The 15,951-nt window shown below is 44.1% G+C and overlaps 2 protein-coding genes across 2 annotated transcripts; one reads left to right on the top strand and one right to left on the bottom strand.

Moving 5' to 3' along the window:
• Positions 1–459: 459 nt before the first annotated feature.
• LOC124172571 lies at positions 460–1,690 on the bottom strand. Its single transcript, XM_046552012.1, has 2 exons — positions 1,108–1,690; positions 460–995 (listed from the first exon to the last, which is right to left on the bottom strand). The coding sequence occupies exons 1-2, from the start codon at positions 1,153–1,155 to the stop codon at positions 465–467; spliced, it is 579 nt and encodes a 192-aa protein (XP_046407968.1). The 5' UTR covers positions 1,156–1,690; the 3' UTR covers positions 460–464.
• Positions 1,691–4,472: 2,782 nt separating this feature from the next.
• Positions 4,473–6,887, top strand: LOC124172501. Its single transcript, XM_046551941.1, has one exon. It carries the CDS (start codon positions 4,473–4,475, stop codon positions 6,885–6,887), a length of 2,415 nt encoding a protein of 804 aa, XP_046407897.1.
• Positions 6,888–15,951: the final 9,064 nt, after the last annotated feature.

The following is a 15,951-nucleotide window of genomic DNA, read 5'->3' as shown; positions in this document are numbered from 1 at the left end:
TCGTCACAAGCCCAGCCCTAGTTCCGTAATTAAAGTGTCTTCGGAGATTTTGGAAATTCTTATGTAACCACTTACCCCTTCTCTCTGTGGAACAGGGGTTCGATGACCTGCCTTTCCAGCCCTTCTTGGGACCCTAGCGACTCCTGCCTATAGGACAAAGCATCATTCTTTGTGCCATACCCTCCCTCGTCACAAACCCTGCCCTAGTTTCGTAATTAAAGTGTCTTCGGACAACTTGGAAATTCTTATGTAACAAACGGCTAGTTTGGAAATGGCGAAAGACTCTTTCTATAAATCCGTGCCCTCACTTCCTCCTGTTACCCCCAAACAAACCTTAATATGATCCATATCAACCAATACAGGTATTGCAATCACGCAGATGATAAGAAATGTGAGCGCCAGCCAGGTAATTGGAAGGAAAGGTAGAGATTTCATTTTATAATTTATTTATTTATTTTTTACAGTTAAATATTTAAATAAAATCCTGGTTCTAGAGTCACTTCTTCTCTGCACTGTAAAATGTCTCTGTAGTTTGAAACTACTTCGTGAAAAGCCACGTTAAGGCATGTTTTGCATGTCACACACTCACACTCGCGGCAATTTGAGATTTTTCTTACGGTATGGTCACTTGAACCAACAGCACGCGCAATATTCTTGGCACAGCTATCACAAATGGCACACGTACAGTAATCACTGGAAAGTGGTTCTGATAGTTCAAATGAAAGCAACAGACTGTCTTGGATTTCGGCCTCTGTATCATCATCATCATCATGCGTTGCAGCGTCGATGATTACGGTTTCCGCCGTGCTGCTGATCTCCTCTGTATTCCCTACAGCCGCAAATACCTCGCCATTCGGCGACCAGAAGCCATCCGGAAACTCTCTTTTTGCTGTAACGGGTGTAGAGCATCGAAAGCCGTTCTTGATAGAGGATGGTGGATCGTCATAATCTGAGTGATCGTCATCTTCCCAGCTATAAAGGTTGGCAGCTTGAATCTGAAATAAAGGATTTATAAGTTTTCAGTGCTGGACTCGGGGAGTTGAAAATCGAATACATTGATTGGTAACAATGACCGTAAGAAAAAAAAAAAAATGCCAACGTGCTTACCTCTCGTTCAATTTCCTCAGGAGTGATTTTCTCATACTTGTCGTCCATGTCAATAATTGCCTCTGTTGTGGGTCGTGGATGGGTGCTTTCCGTCCGACGGGTAAGGGACAACTGAGACCCACTCGCAACCCTTTTTCCAGTGGTGGGGGAAGTAAAGGCGGGGGAAGGTACGTAAGTGAAAGAAAGGGAGGGAGGGAGTTGGGAAGCATTGTCTAAATGCGGATGCCTTTCCGTATTTTTTGACGGCCACCTCTTAACAGCTCTGCAGTGGCCTTTCAGGCACGGATCGGTAAGGTTCTGCGCCGACGTTATGTGAGTGAAGGGGGAGTTGAGAAAAGGGTCTGCTGTGTTTAGCGCCTTATGTCGATGACCCTCCACTTTTGCATTGCCGCTTTTTCGAGGGTCCAAAGAATTTTCCCGTGACGGCTTGAACGATTTTGAAAAAAGAGATTTCGTGTGACAAACTATAAATCGCGGGAAGGATGGTGAAAGGTGTTTAAGTGTCTTAAGGTGTTCCTAAAATTACTTATGATTTGTAAAAAGGGTTCTTCACCCCTTGGAAGGGTATGGTCAGTAAGAGAAATATGTATGCTGAAAAGACCAAGGTGAATGTATTTTCCCATGCGTTTCGAAGGAAACTCACCCCCTTTTATTTATTTTTTTTTTTTTTTGAGTGGGGGTATGCCAGTTCATACCCTTAAAAGGGCTGAGAGTAGAGCTCTATCGCTTGTTTGTCTCGTGGTTGCGTCTAGAGGCCAGAGTTGCTGTGTGCTACGTGTGTCGGTTGTCTATACACTTTGCTATCCTGCTTATCACACGTCGATCCTGAGTGAGAAGTCGCGGTGTAGTCAGTGTGTCGACTGTCTTTACATTTCGCTATCCAGTTTATCACACGTCGGTCCAGAGTGAGAAGTCGCCGCGCTGTCAACCTTTTCGTGGGGACTACACGTTGCAGCCAATTGAAAACAGAATCTACAGAGGGGAACGCATCAGAATCGCCAGGAAAAGAAGTGAGTTAATAAATCATTATCATTATCATGGATAAAATTTTTGAATTCGTGCCGGCCGCTGAAATAATTCGCGCCCATCGTTCGGGAGCGTTTACAGACTTAACTCTTCTGAACAGTGCCTTGAACGGTTTGGTGCACCGTAGGGTTGTGCTTGGGGAGGAAGTGGGAGTAGACGATCTGATTAATATAATTCAAGATGTGAAGAAAGCTCAGACCGCTTCGACTGCAGTTGCCCCTAAGGCATTAAACGTCCCACCTAATTTTTCAAACACGGAAAATGAGACTCATCAGGTGTTACCTGCTTCACCAGGCAATGCCTCTCCTTTTCCCACGCTTGATCGTGGATTTGTGGACTTTTTGATGAAATCGCAAGCAGCAGAAGAGATTAATCAATCAGTGTCTCCGCCATCAGATTCTGTCTTACCGGTTGCGGACGATGGATTCTCTACATCGTCAATGCCGAACATCAACTCCACCTCTAGCTCATCAAGCTCTTCAAATACAACTCGTCCACCTTCAGAGTTTGAAAGAGAGAATTCTGACCAACAGGAAAATATTGCTCACTCTAGCGACTTGGATAAATTTCATGGATTGGATGTTTTCTCTCCTCACGTTCCACCTGGATTCGAAGAAACTCCTTTTAATATCGACTCCCAAGCGCTAGAGTCTTTAGAAAATTCATTCCTTCCCCTTCACCATGAAACGCCTCCTTTTTTAACAGGAGAATTGTTCTGTGGCGCCACCAGCTCTGATAATACCCCCCGCGAAGATCAGGGGAGTAGTTCCACACTCTCAAATGAGTTAAATAGACCGCGTATACAGCCCAGCTCATCAGACGCTCTGACATCTAACGTGATGGATGAATTGAGCGCGGATTGTTCTCCCGAAGAAAACGGGCCGGCGGAATCATCTGTTGAACCTCAGCGGGGAGCACAAGAGGGTGGTGGTGATCCCGAAAATATATTTTTCACTATACTTTCCGAGAACCGAAGTTGTTTGAAAAAATTCCGCTTGAACGGGCGGGAGATTTCTTGCGTTTTGCGCCCAACTCCCGAAGGTATGGATCCCTTTGCATGGTTTCAAGCATCACTAGATGCGCTAATCAGTGAGTTGACCGAAGGAATCCCTCCAAACAGTAAGGCGGGAATGTCCATATACACCTCTGAAAATCCCGGAAAACCGATTAACATTTCCTATCGACGAGTTGATCAGTTTAGTGCCGAGGTGATTTGTGGAAGAATCGAAAAAGTTATTCAGTCCAACGAGACTTTTCTGTTAAACGGGATACTGCATGTAACATTTACCTATGTCGAGATGCCTGTCGGAGGGAGCCGTCTAAAAAATCGCCTCTGTTCTTTCCAAGACTTTTGCGAATCGAAGAAATCAATTGTTGTCATTTCCAATAGGGATAACCTCTGCTTGGCTAGGGCTATATGTGTGGGGATTTCACGTCATGAAGACACCGACAAAATTTATAAAGCAATGAAGAGAGGTGGTGGCTTACAAACGCAGAGGGCTGAAGAGCTGTGTGAAGTTTCAGGGGTAAATTTAAATAATGGCGGTGGTTTAGAGCATCTCAAATCCTTCCAAGACCACCTTCCGTCATACAGTTTAACAGTTTTTGGGGACCGTAGGGGAAAAGAAGTTCTCTTCGAAGGACCATCAACTCCGGCAGAAGATGGGAGTGCAAGGAGACACATCGACTTAATTTATGGGGATAAACATTTCAACTATATTGTGTCCCTAAAAGGGGCCTTTAGTTACGATTATTACTGCAGGCCTTGTCGGGTAGGCTTTTCTCACCTCTACGAGCATAAATGTGCATCAGAGTGCTCCAGGTGCATGAGATCGCCGCCATGCGATATTTGCGAGCCAAATGTGACTTGTGAAGTGTGCAACAGAAACTTTTATGGAGTAAGATGTTTCACGCAACATTTAGAGAGGAGGGGTAGAGGAAAGGCGCCGTGCGACGTCTTAAAATATTGTGTGAACTGTCAAAGAGTGTACAGTTTGGAACACGCGAAATCGATGCACGTTTGTGACGAAGTCTATTGCCAGACGTGTAAGAGTAGGCATGTGTCTGATAGAAAATGCTACATGTTGCCAAAGGTGAAACAAAACAAGCCAGCGACAAAGTTTCTATTTATTTTTTATGACATAGAGTGTAGACAGGACACACCTCTCCCTGAAAGAACTGGACAATTTCTCCATACCCCTAACCTCCTTGTCGCACAAAAATGTTGTGGTGAGTGCATTAATGATGTATCTATGCAAGCTTGCACTCAATGTGGAGAAAGACAGGAGGTATTTCGCGACTCGGAACCAGTCCTAGACTTTTTAAAATCCGTAGTGGTCATGAGGAGTAGGGGTTTTAAGGAGATAATTTGCGTGGCACATTACGCCAAAGGTTACGACAGCCACTTCATCATAAAGGCAATGGTGGAGAAAATGAACTGGCAGCCGAAGATAATTTCTACAGGGGCCAAATTGATATCTGTGGAATATGAGGGGGTTAAATTCATCGACTCGCTCAATTTTCTTCCGATGCCTTTGTCAAAACTTCCGCAGACGCTGGGACTGGATAGCTCCCTAGCGAAAGGATACTTCCCGCATCTGTTTAACAAGAATGCTAATAGTAGATACGAGGGATCTATGCCGCCACCTGCTGACTACGGTGTGGAACAGATGACGAGGAAGGATGCAGAAATTTTTCTAAGTTGGCACAGAGAGATGACGGAAAGCAATTACGTGTTCAAAATGGACGAGGAGATCGTGAAGTATTGTGTGCAAGACGTGAATATTCTTCGTATAGCCTGTACAAAATTCAGGCAGGATTTTCTGAGCCTAAACGAGACGGATCCCTTCAGAGAGGCGCTGACCATTGCCAGCGCTTGTATGTGCGTTTTTAAGAAAAAATACTTGAAAGCTAATGAGATAGCCATTATACCTCCAAGAGGATACAGATGGGCAGACATTCAATCCCAAAAGGCCATTAAGTGGCTTTTGTCTGAGGAGCGAAGTCGCGGTCAAGTGATACAGCACGCTGCAAATGGAAGAGAAGTGAGAAGGGAGGGGAAGAAGGTTGACGGGTACTTGCAAACCCCTGATTCGAAGATAATTTTCGAATTTAACGGGTGCTTTTACCACGGCTGCCCCAACTGCTTTCCAAATAGACATGAGCTCATTCATAAAAACTCTCAAGAAACCATGCAGTCGAGGTTCGAGACGACTGAGAGAAAATTGGATTTTTTTACCCAAAGGGGCTACAGGGTAATCCAAAAGTGGGAATGCGAGTTCGATAGGGAGGTAGAGAGAGACAGCGAGTTGCATGAGTACTTGAGGGAGCATCCGTTGTGCGAAAAAAGTCCTCTAAACCCCCGGGACGCTTTCTACGGAGGGCGGACAAACGCGATAAAACTCTATCATCGGGCCAATGAGTCGGAGGGGGAAGAAATAAAATACATAGACATCTGCTCACTATATCCTTATGTGAATAAGTACAAGGCATATCCTCTAGGGCATCCAGTGATATACGTGGGCGAAGATTGTCCTCCCCTCGAAGAGATTGAAGGATTGGTGCGCTGTGATGTTCTTCCCCCTACCGACCTCTACTTGCCAGTATTGCCAATGAAGGCCAATGGAAAATTATTCTTTCCGCTTTGCCGTAAATGTGCGCTAGTTGAAAATCAGGGGGCATGCTGTCACACGCAAGAAGAAAGAAAGCTAATGGGGACATGGGTTACCAACGAGGTAAAAAAGGCGGTGTCTCTGGGATATAAGGTGCTGAAGATACATGAAGCTTGGCACTATGATGATATTACAGAGTATTCCAGGGAAACGAGGGAGGGAGGTCTTTTTTCGGGCTACATAAATAACTTTTTGAAAGTTAAGCAAGAGGCTAGTGGGTGGCCTAGTTGGTGCAATTCCGAGGATGAGAAAGAGAGATACTTAAAATTATTTCTCGAGAGAGAGGGTGTGTGTCTGGAGAAGAAGAATGTGGAGTTCAACGCTGGAAAACGATCTTTAGCAAAACTCATGCTCAACAGTTTCTGGGGCAAGTTTGGGCAGCGTGAGAACCTGGCTCAGACAAGTGTAGTAAAAAAATTGGACGAGTTATACACAATGCTATCGAGTCCCACGGTCGAAGTGCATCGGACAGTGGAAATAAATGATGAAATGTTATATGTGCACTGGGAAGAGGCCGCCGATGCAGTTAGCGCCACACCTAGCGGTAATATTGTATTGGCGTGCTACACAACTGCTCATGCTAGGCTCGAGCTGTACAAGTATCTTGAGCATCTGAATAGACGCACGATTTATCACGACACAGACAGCTGCATCTACACACAAAAACCCGGGGAATGGGCACCGCCGATTGGCGACTATTTGGGTGATATGACTGACGAGATCGCACCCCTGGGAGAAGGGTGTTTCATCTCTGAATTTGTGTCTGGTGGACCAAAGAACTATGCATATGTGGTGCGCTCGAAATGTTCTCCAACTTTCGAGAAAAAAGTCTGCAAAGTGAGAGGCATCACTATAAACGTATCAAACGACCAAAATGTGTGCTTTGATGCGCTGAAAAAGATGGTTCTTGAAGATGCTCCGGGGCGGAGATTAACATACAACCACCGTATCTATCGCCTGAAGAACCATGACATTGCGACGAGGACTGAGACAAAGCTGTTCCGAGTTGTCTACACAAAGAGGAAAAGGACCGAAGATTTTTGTACGCTTCCTTATGGGTTTAAACGAAGAAGAGGAGATTGAAGCTGTCTGCCTACAACTTCTCATTCTTTTCTATATTATCAGTAACCTCACTATTTCTTTTCATTTTCCTTTAAGTTTCACTCTCCAATATGCATTCTTATTTTTCATTTATCTTTATTTCTCGTAAATAGCTTCTCTTTACTTAAACTGAAATTGTGCATCTCTTTTGAATAACACATTTTTATTTCACTTCATCTTTCTCTCTCAAAATATTTCTTTATTTTAATTCAGTTTAATCAAGAATATTATTTCCCTTTTTTTTTTATTTGTATACTTCTATTATTTTTTATTATTTAAAAATACCTCTGTATTTTAATTTCGATTTACTTAAGAATATTACTTTCAATTTTTATTTGTATACTTCTTCTATTATTTTATCATTTTTCCCTCCGATGGACTATCACCTTGACGTGGTGGATGGGCTTAAGAACTCCTACCATGGGAATTCAACAAAGAGTAGTCCTTCTTTTATCAAATGCACGTGTCGAGACCAAGTAGCGTAGTGATGTGGTTTGTTATCCAATATAAGCGTAAACCCAACCTAGAATTGCTTAATCTCTAAGATGGATCTAAGGCTGAAGCATCCTTTCTGCGCGTTAGTTGCAGGCCCTTCCTCATGTGGTAAGACTTGTTTTACAAGTAAGCTGATAACACTTCAAAAGGATATGTTTGACGTGTCGTTTTCCGACATAATCTGGTGTTATGCAGAATGGCAGCCTTCTTACGAGTCTTTAAAACCTTTGGGTGTCACTTTTCATGAAGGACTACCAGATATGAAGAGTATTCAGCCGTCAAGCGGCGCTAAATTAATGATCCTAGACGATTTAATGATGGAAAGTAGCGATAGAGTCGTGGTAGATTTATTCTCAAGGGGAAGCCACCACAGAAATATAAGTATTATCCACCTGACTCAGAATCTGTTTCATCAGGGAAAGGGAGCTAGAGATATATCACTCAATACCCACTACGTTGTATACTTTAAAAATCCTAGGGATAGGAGTCAGATTTTGAGCCTCGCACGGCAGATTTATCCGAGAGACATCAGATTTTTGCAAGACGCGTATGACGATGCAGCGCAAGAAGCTCATGGATATTTATTCATCGATTTAAAGCAATCCACACCCGATGCATTTCGATTTCGTGCCAAAATATTTCCGGACGATGCACATCATTATTTCTACCAACCGAGGAAATGAAATCGAACGACTCGTCGCTGGAATGGTAATAAATAGAAACAGACACTTGGTCAATGTTTTAGTCACCATGAAGCAGAGGATAGCTAAACACATCGATATTCTGAGCTTCATTGCACGCTGTAAACCTTCGATACGCGCAGCAATTCTCAAAACGGCGGACCCTGGGCTCACCAGAACCATATGTGAAATTGTTGATAACACGCTGAAAGGGAGAGTGGATTTGACTGCTGCACAGAAAAAGCGATTAGCGAGACACAAAGCTTTACTGCGTAAACTCGCAACGGGAAAAGGCTGTTGGCAGAAAAAGAAGAAATTAATTGTGCAATCGGGAGGTTTTATTTTACCACTACTCTTACCAGTTATAACTGGTGTCATTTCCAGCCTTATAAGTAATGGATCACGCTAAGAAAATGGTGCTTGTTCCTCATGAAACTTTGCATCGCATGAATAACCCAACCGTTCCGATGACCAACAGCGGCCAAGTCCTCTCGGCCCTAGATGACGAGATGGAGAGAATTTTACGCGCACCCATGCAATCAGACAGTGAAAAATGGAAGTTATATAAACAATGTCTCCATCGTTTTCTACACTTTGCGGGAGAGGAAAGGAAACCATTAGGTCTACCTATAATGGAAAAGGAACGCAACGTGGACGATGAAAGTTCTGTCGCTGCAGGAGAGGAGAGACGCATTCCCCTACGGTCTGAAATTATTAATTCAGTACCACTGAAATACAGGAAAAGGGCTGAGCTTCTCGTGAACAGAATCTCATTGTCAGATAAAATCAGCTGGAGCTCTGATGGAACGGTTACCATCAATGGTGGCGTTATTCCAGGGTCCAATATCATAGATCTAGTTGGAGATATAATGAGAGAGAGGAAAAATTCAAACCCTATCGGTATCGCTTCCTTCGCGTCATTATTATCGGAAATAAACACGCCAATGGAATATATAGGGAATCGCCCGCGGCTTCAAATCATTCAGAGCCACACACCGAAGGTGAGAGAACGTAACGTAGAAAGGCTGCCATTTATGCGTCGGAGGACTCAGAGTTCACCAAAGAGTTCATCCTCCGCTAAGGAGACGATCATTCAGCGCTGGACTCCATATCGCTTTAAAAAATGAAGAAGTCTGTGGATTCGATACTTCGAAATATTTATTACGACCCTGCGCATCCTGCGTCATATTCCGGAGCAGAGAAGCTGTGGAAAGCTGCACCACCTACTTTGTCAAGGAAAGACGTCAGAATATGGCTTCAGAAACAAGATGCATACACGCTTCATAAGCCCTTAAAACGAAAGTTTCAAAGAAATAGATATATTGTCGACAATATGGACGATCTGTGGCAGGCGGATTTAAATGATATGAAGCATATAAGAAAGCAGAACGATGGATTCAATTATATTCTCACTGTGATCGATGTATTTAGTCGCTTTTCATGGGCGGTCCCTCTGCGCTCAAAGACAGGCGCAAATGTGACAGAGGGTTTTTATCGAATATTGAAATCAACGAAACGAAAACCTCTCAAACTCATGACCGATAAGGGCAGCGAATTTTTAAACAAAACATTTCAGGACTTTTTAAAAAAGAATTCGATTGGTTATTACCATTCTAATAATCCGGACACCAAATCATCGATAGTTGAACGCCTAAATAGAACTCTTAAATCTCGGATGTGGCGATATTTTACGATGTACAACACCAAGAGATACGTTGAAGTCCTTCAGAAGATCGTAGACGCGTACAATAAATCCACTCACTCTACAATCAAGATGGCTCCAGCGGACGTTACCGAGAATAATATTCTTCAAGTGTGGAATAATGTCCACGGCGCTGTGAAGAAGAAGAGCGTAAGAGCGCGCCTGAAAGTTGGAGACAGAGTGAGAATAAGTAGAGAGAAGGTGTCATTTCGGAAAGGATACGAATCGAATTGGAGTGAAGAAATATTTATAGTTGAGAGAGTTATTAAGAGGCGGCCGCCAGTTTACGAGTTAAGAGATTTAGAAGGCGAAATAATCGAAGGTACTTTTTATGAACCCGAATTACAAAAAATTATTCTCTCTAAATCGAGGACATTCAAAATAGATAAAGTACTTCAAACGAGGGGGAGAGGGATCAGAAAAGAGGCGCTTGTCAAGTGGAGAGGATATCCCACCAAATTCAACTCGTGGATTCCAGCGTCATCGATAAAGAAGTTATGATGTCTGAAGAGTTCTACCTCACGCTCCCTAGTAACAGCTCTATGTCTAGTCATGGGAGCAACACAACCTCTAAATTTACATGTCTTCTGCCTAGAAATATCTCTTTGGACGGGCAGTGGGAGGTCTCTCTCGCAGAGATTCACTTCCCCATGACAATTTGCAACGTTTATGGTAAACAGCGCGAATATTCCGTTTACCATGCCAGTAGCAACGACTCTTATTACAGAAAACTACCGGCGAGTCACTACTCATCTATCGTAGATCTCGTTGAGACATTTAACGAAGATCTAAAGAAGATTTCTAGCTCTAACGATGTGAAATTTTCTTACAACGAACGGGGAGTTATTACAATTGAGGCGATAGACACAGTTGTTACCATATCTGAAATTTTGGCGTTGCAACTAGGGTTCGAGCCTGGGGGTGACATTGTGGAGCAGAAAAAAGCTAGGCGCAAACCCGACCTCGATATAGGCTACCCCTCTCAGATATACGTTTATTGCGACATCGTCGAGCCGCAGGTAATAGGCGATACTGTAGCCCCTCTCCTGCGAATAGTTAGTACGGCGGCCGAGAAAAAAAAATTTGGTCTCAACGTTAACCACGTTTTCAGCAGACCATTCTACGTTCCTATTATGAAGAGAGAGTTTGACACGATAGAAATAGATTTAAGGACTCACGCGGGTCATCCCATACCATTTCTTTATGGGACATCAGCTGTAGTACTTCACTTTCGCAAGCGTGGGAGCTATGGTAAAGACGAATAACAACTACGATCCTTACACTCGTTACTACCTAAATCAGGTTGGAAATGGGGTGGGATCTGTTTATCAGGGAGTTAGCTATCAAAAAGGTCACGGTATAGGGAAGTTTCTGGGAGGGCTCTTTCGATCCGTGCTGCCATTACTGAAAAGCGGTGCTCGCACCGTGGGTCACGAGGCTCTTAGAACCGGAATGAATGTCATTGGCGACTTGGCCTCGAACGATGCACAGCCTGTAAAAAGGGTGATACGCAAACGCGTTCTAGAGGCTGGAGAGAATCTCATGAGAAGGGCGGAGAGTAAAATACAGAGGATGACAGGGGGTGGGTATATTCAGAAAACGCGTAGGAGGAAGTCTCAGTCGAAGACTACCACCCGAGGGAGTAAGACATCTACTTCAAAGAAGAAGAGGAAGATTAAGGGGAAGAAGACGACGACGGTTCTGTCAAGAAAGATTTCTAAGCAAGACTTGAAGGACATATTTACCTAAAATGTCTTTTCTGCACCACCAATCCTGTGAATGTGTAAAGTCTGAACTCGATCTTTTTTCCGTGCCGCCAACACAAACGAGTATCGAGGATGGTCAGTGGATACACTATAAACCCGTTTCTACCCTGTCCGATGACGCTCCTTTGGAGTTCGTAATACCAGGACATGGTGAGGAGTACTTAGATCTTTCGCATACGCTTATATCCATAACAGCGCGAGTAGAGCGACCGACACAGTTGGCTGTGGACGATTCTGTAATCGGCCCGGTAAATCTATGGCTCCATTCTCTATTCTCCCAAGTGGATGTTTTCCTAAATCAAAAATTGGTGACGCCCCCTAGTCATACGTATCCGTATCGAGCATACATTGAAACAATTCTCAATTACGGGCCCGCTGCGAAGACTTCACATCTCACGGAAGCGCTCTGGTACGCTGACACACCAGGGTTAATGGACGATTGTCGTAAAAATACAGGAGCCATTAAAAGACGTCGATACACTGACGAAGGACGTTCTGTAGAATTAATGGGCCATCTACATTGCGATCTATTCAACCAGGAAAAATTTCTTCTGAACGGAGTAGAGATGCGTCTGAAACTCGTTCGGTCAAAGTCGGAATTTAACATGATGGCTTCGAGAATATACGACAACGTTAAAGTGAAAATACTTGACGCGGCACTTCTCATTCGTAAAGTGAAAATAAGCCCGTCGGTGTTAATAGGGCACAGTCGCGCTCTAGAAAAATCCACAGCGAAATATCCAATCACACGTGTGGATATTAAGACCATCACGATTTCGAAGGATGTGCAGAGTAAAACTATGGATAACATTTTCTTGGGACAACTTCCAAAGCGTGTGATTGTAGGATTTGTCTCAAACGCAGCGTTCAATGGAGATATGGTATCCAATCCATTTAATTTCCAGAATTTCAACCTCACATTCTTGTCTCTGTATCTTGATGGGAAACAGATTCCAAACAGGCCGTTGCAACCTGATTTTTCGGGATCTGGCCTTTTCCTACCGGCTTATCACACGCTCTTCTCAGGCACAGGCATTCACTTTCAAGACGATGGCAATGGTATACCCAGGGAAGATTATAAGGACGGTAACTTCCTCACCGCATTTGATCTGACACCTGATTTAGAGGCTAACGCCTCTCATTGGAGTCTACAGAGGCATGGAAGCCTTCGTCTGGAAGTAAGATTTAAAAACGCTTTGGCCGAGACTATAAACTGTCTGTTGTACGCAGAATTTAATAATATTCTCGAAATCGATCGGCATCGCAATGTCGGAGTAGATTACAGTAGTTAGCGCCCGTAGGGAGAGAGAGAGAAGGAGAGAGAGAGAGAGAGAAGGAGAGAGAGAGAGGAGAGAGAGAGAGAGAGAGCGGAAGAACACCTCAAGGTGGAGGGAAGTGTGAAAGAGGGAGAAAAGGGGAAGGGGGAGGAGGATAGGGGTGAGAGTTCCGAAACTAGGAGAGGTAAGACTTATAAGCGTTCGAACTCCTAACTAGCTTTCAGTACGAAGTGACGCCGCTCTGAGATGGCAGCTATTGTGGATATTCAGTGCTTCAAACACGAGGGCGAGCTAGTCGTAAAAGAACTATCCATCGTTACCTCTGATAGTAACAGCGCAAAAACATGGCTATTCAAACCCCCCTATTCGAGGAGTAGGAGAAGGGAGAAAGAGGAGAAGGAGGATTTATGGTTAAAAAGACATTATCACGGCCTCTCTTGGGACGATGGATATACCGAATACACAGATTTACGCTTTATTCTAGAATATCATACATCTGCGTGTACTTTTGTGTTTTCAAAAGGTCGAGAAAAGTGCGAGTTCCTAAAAAAAGTCTTGATTCTCCGGGAAGTACTCGATTTGGAAGTTTTAGGATGCCCCTCTCTTAAGAAATTAAAATTCAAAACTACTCTACCCACTAACATCTGTCCTGTTAATCATCGAAGCAGAAAGTTTGACTGTGCAACGATAAATTGCGTTTACCTCCTTAAATGGCTACGCAAAGATGGATTGAAGAGGATTTCATCTCCCGAATTTCATGTTAAATCGTTTAATGGGGCGTCGAGTAGGTTTGCTTTAAGTACAAAACGTTTAGCAGATGCTGGCTTTTTCTATTCGGGAATACGCGACGTTGCTATATGCAGTGTGTGTGGTATCGCTATAGGGGCTTGGGAGGCATGGGATTTGCCAGAAAAGGAGCATCATCGATGGAATCCTTACTGCCCCATATTTATATCATCACCTACGTGCAATGTATCGTGCATAAAGACGTATGAAATGAGATGGACTTCTCATTTCGAAAGGAGTGAGCTAGATGGACGGTATTCAACTGACGCGCGCTCTAAACAAACATTGTGAGACTCGTTCATTTTTCAAAGGTGTGTTTGCAGCAGATAACTTGCCTAAAAACTGCACTCATCCCTCAGCCCTGGTAGTGAATACAGACCCCCAGAGAAAGTCAGGATCGCATTGGATTGGAATATTTATAGATGAAAAGGGAAAAGGGGAATACTTTGATAGCTATGGACTGCCTCCACTTATCAAAGATCATAAAACCTTTCTTAATAGGGAATGCAAGTCATGGCGGTACAACAACGTACATCTCCAGAGCTGGACTTCAGCAACGTGTGGTCTTTACACATCCGTATTCCTAGCTTACCGTTGCACGGGGTTTTCCATGAAGAAATTTTTAAATATATTCAGCGCAGACCACGACTGCAACGATAGGCTCATTTTAATTCTCTTTGATAAAATATTCGATAGACGGTGTAATTCATGCTCTACGTATAAATCTCTATTCTGCGTGCAAGTCGGGAGGGCCGCGACAGTATCTACACCCTATACGAGCGTCGGTGCGAAGCGACCATCTTTTCCTCCCCTCCCCGCTTCTCCTCTTTCCCACCGTCTTTACCCCTACCAGGGGAGAACAGAAAGAGCCCAGCACTGAAAGGACAGTCACCAGTCATCCCACAGCCATGGACACACCTAGAGGTTCCTTCCGGATGCCGGGGAGAGGTGGGGTGAGAGGATCGTCCCATCGTCGGGGTTCACGCCCGTACTCGCCTCGGCCACCCCATAGCCGCCGGTACACACGTCCGTCCTACGAACCGTCCATCATGCCGGAGATTGAAGAGGAGGAACAAGCCATGTGTGAGCCCTCGCTGCCGCTGACTCGAAAACCTCAACACCTCGGGATACTTGAATGTGGTTATAAAGTGAATTACAGTGATACAAAGCGAGTGACAATCGGCATTGACTTGAAAAACAAGTGCAACCCCTTCATAGCGCTGAGCAAAGTTGGACGCTTCTCTGTCGTGTTGGACTATTTGGGCTGGTGTGAGTTAATGAAAAATGAGAAACTGATAAATTCATATTTTCATAGTGATACGGTGCCGCATAGTATCCCAATAGGGAACTGTGTTTTAAAATTCAAATGCATATACGGCACAAAATCCATCATCTTGGAGGACAAAAAAGACAATAATGAACTAACCAGTGTTTACTTGGCGAAATCCTCTTGGGATGGACTGTTGGCCTATGCTGATTGTGTTAGAATGCGATGGGAGGAACGGAACGCATGGTCTTCGTTCACTCTAAGACTTGTAAGTGCATACGTTGATGCTGTTTTCAATTCATATCACAGTGAGAGCAATAGCAATCACGAGAGAGCTTTTTGTGAATACGTTGACACTGTGAAAATCAACATGTCAGAGATTGGAAATCCACCAAACTCCTTAAACGCGGAAGCCCTTTCAAGGGAAATTCGCGCAGTCTTATCAACTCGCGAAGGAAATGATTTCATCACTGATTATGTCGCTGTGTGCTCCTCAGGCTCTGATTAATGAATGGAAAATGTGATACATACATTTATTTTATTTTTCTTTCATCATATTTTTGTATTCATGAACCTTTTAAATAAAATGATCGAATTTACCATGTCTTTCTTTCCACTATACTATTTAGAAAAACCCCGCATGCAACCTCTGGTAATAAATAGGGTTATGGTTCTCGGAGACTTCAACTTACGAGGCCAGCGGAAAAGGTTACTGCTTTCCATAATGTCCGAAGACACTTTAATTATGAAATCAGGGTTGGGTTTTGCTACGTGGGAGGGTATGGCGCAAAGGCTATTCTTTGTCCTATAGGCAGGAGTCGCTGGGGTACCAAGAAGGGTTAGAAAGGCAGGTCATCGAACCCCTGTTCCTCCAGAGGGGTTAGAGTTATGCCAAGGGACGGGGGGGGGGGGTGGGTCCGACGAGGGGGAGGAGGTGAGGGTGGGTCAGGGGGAAGGAGGAGGGGGTGGGTCCTGCGAAAGGAAGGAGGTGGGGGTGGGTTCGACGAGGGGGAAGGAGGTGGGGTGGGTCAGGAGGTGCCAGAATTATAGAACATGAGGTCATTGACCCGTGT

This window comes from Ischnura elegans (assembly GCF_921293095.1).
Source record: "Ischnura elegans chromosome 13 unlocalized genomic scaffold, ioIscEleg1.1 SUPER_13_unloc_1, whole genome shotgun sequence".
Lineage (NCBI taxonomy): Eukaryota > Metazoa > Arthropoda > Insecta > Odonata > Coenagrionidae > Ischnura > Ischnura elegans.
The sequence above is the reverse complement of the archived record's forward strand: the minus strand, read 5'-3'. Positions and strand labels throughout refer to the sequence as shown.

What these genes read in the sequence shown, in the direction of transcription:
- LOC124172571 (XM_046552012.1), bottom strand. Translation starts at nt 1,155, where the DNA reads ATGGACGACAAGTATGAGAAAATCACTCCTGAGGAAATTGAACGAGAG. An exon ending in CTGAGGAAATTGAACGAGAG is followed by an intron (nt 996 to 1,107) that starts GTAAGCACGTTG and finishes CCTTTATTTCAG; the next exon opens with ATTCAAGCTGCCAACCTTTA.
- LOC124172501 (XM_046551941.1), top strand. Translation starts at nt 4,473, where the DNA reads ATGAGGAGTAGGGGTTTTAAGGAGATAATTTGCGTGGCACATTACGCC.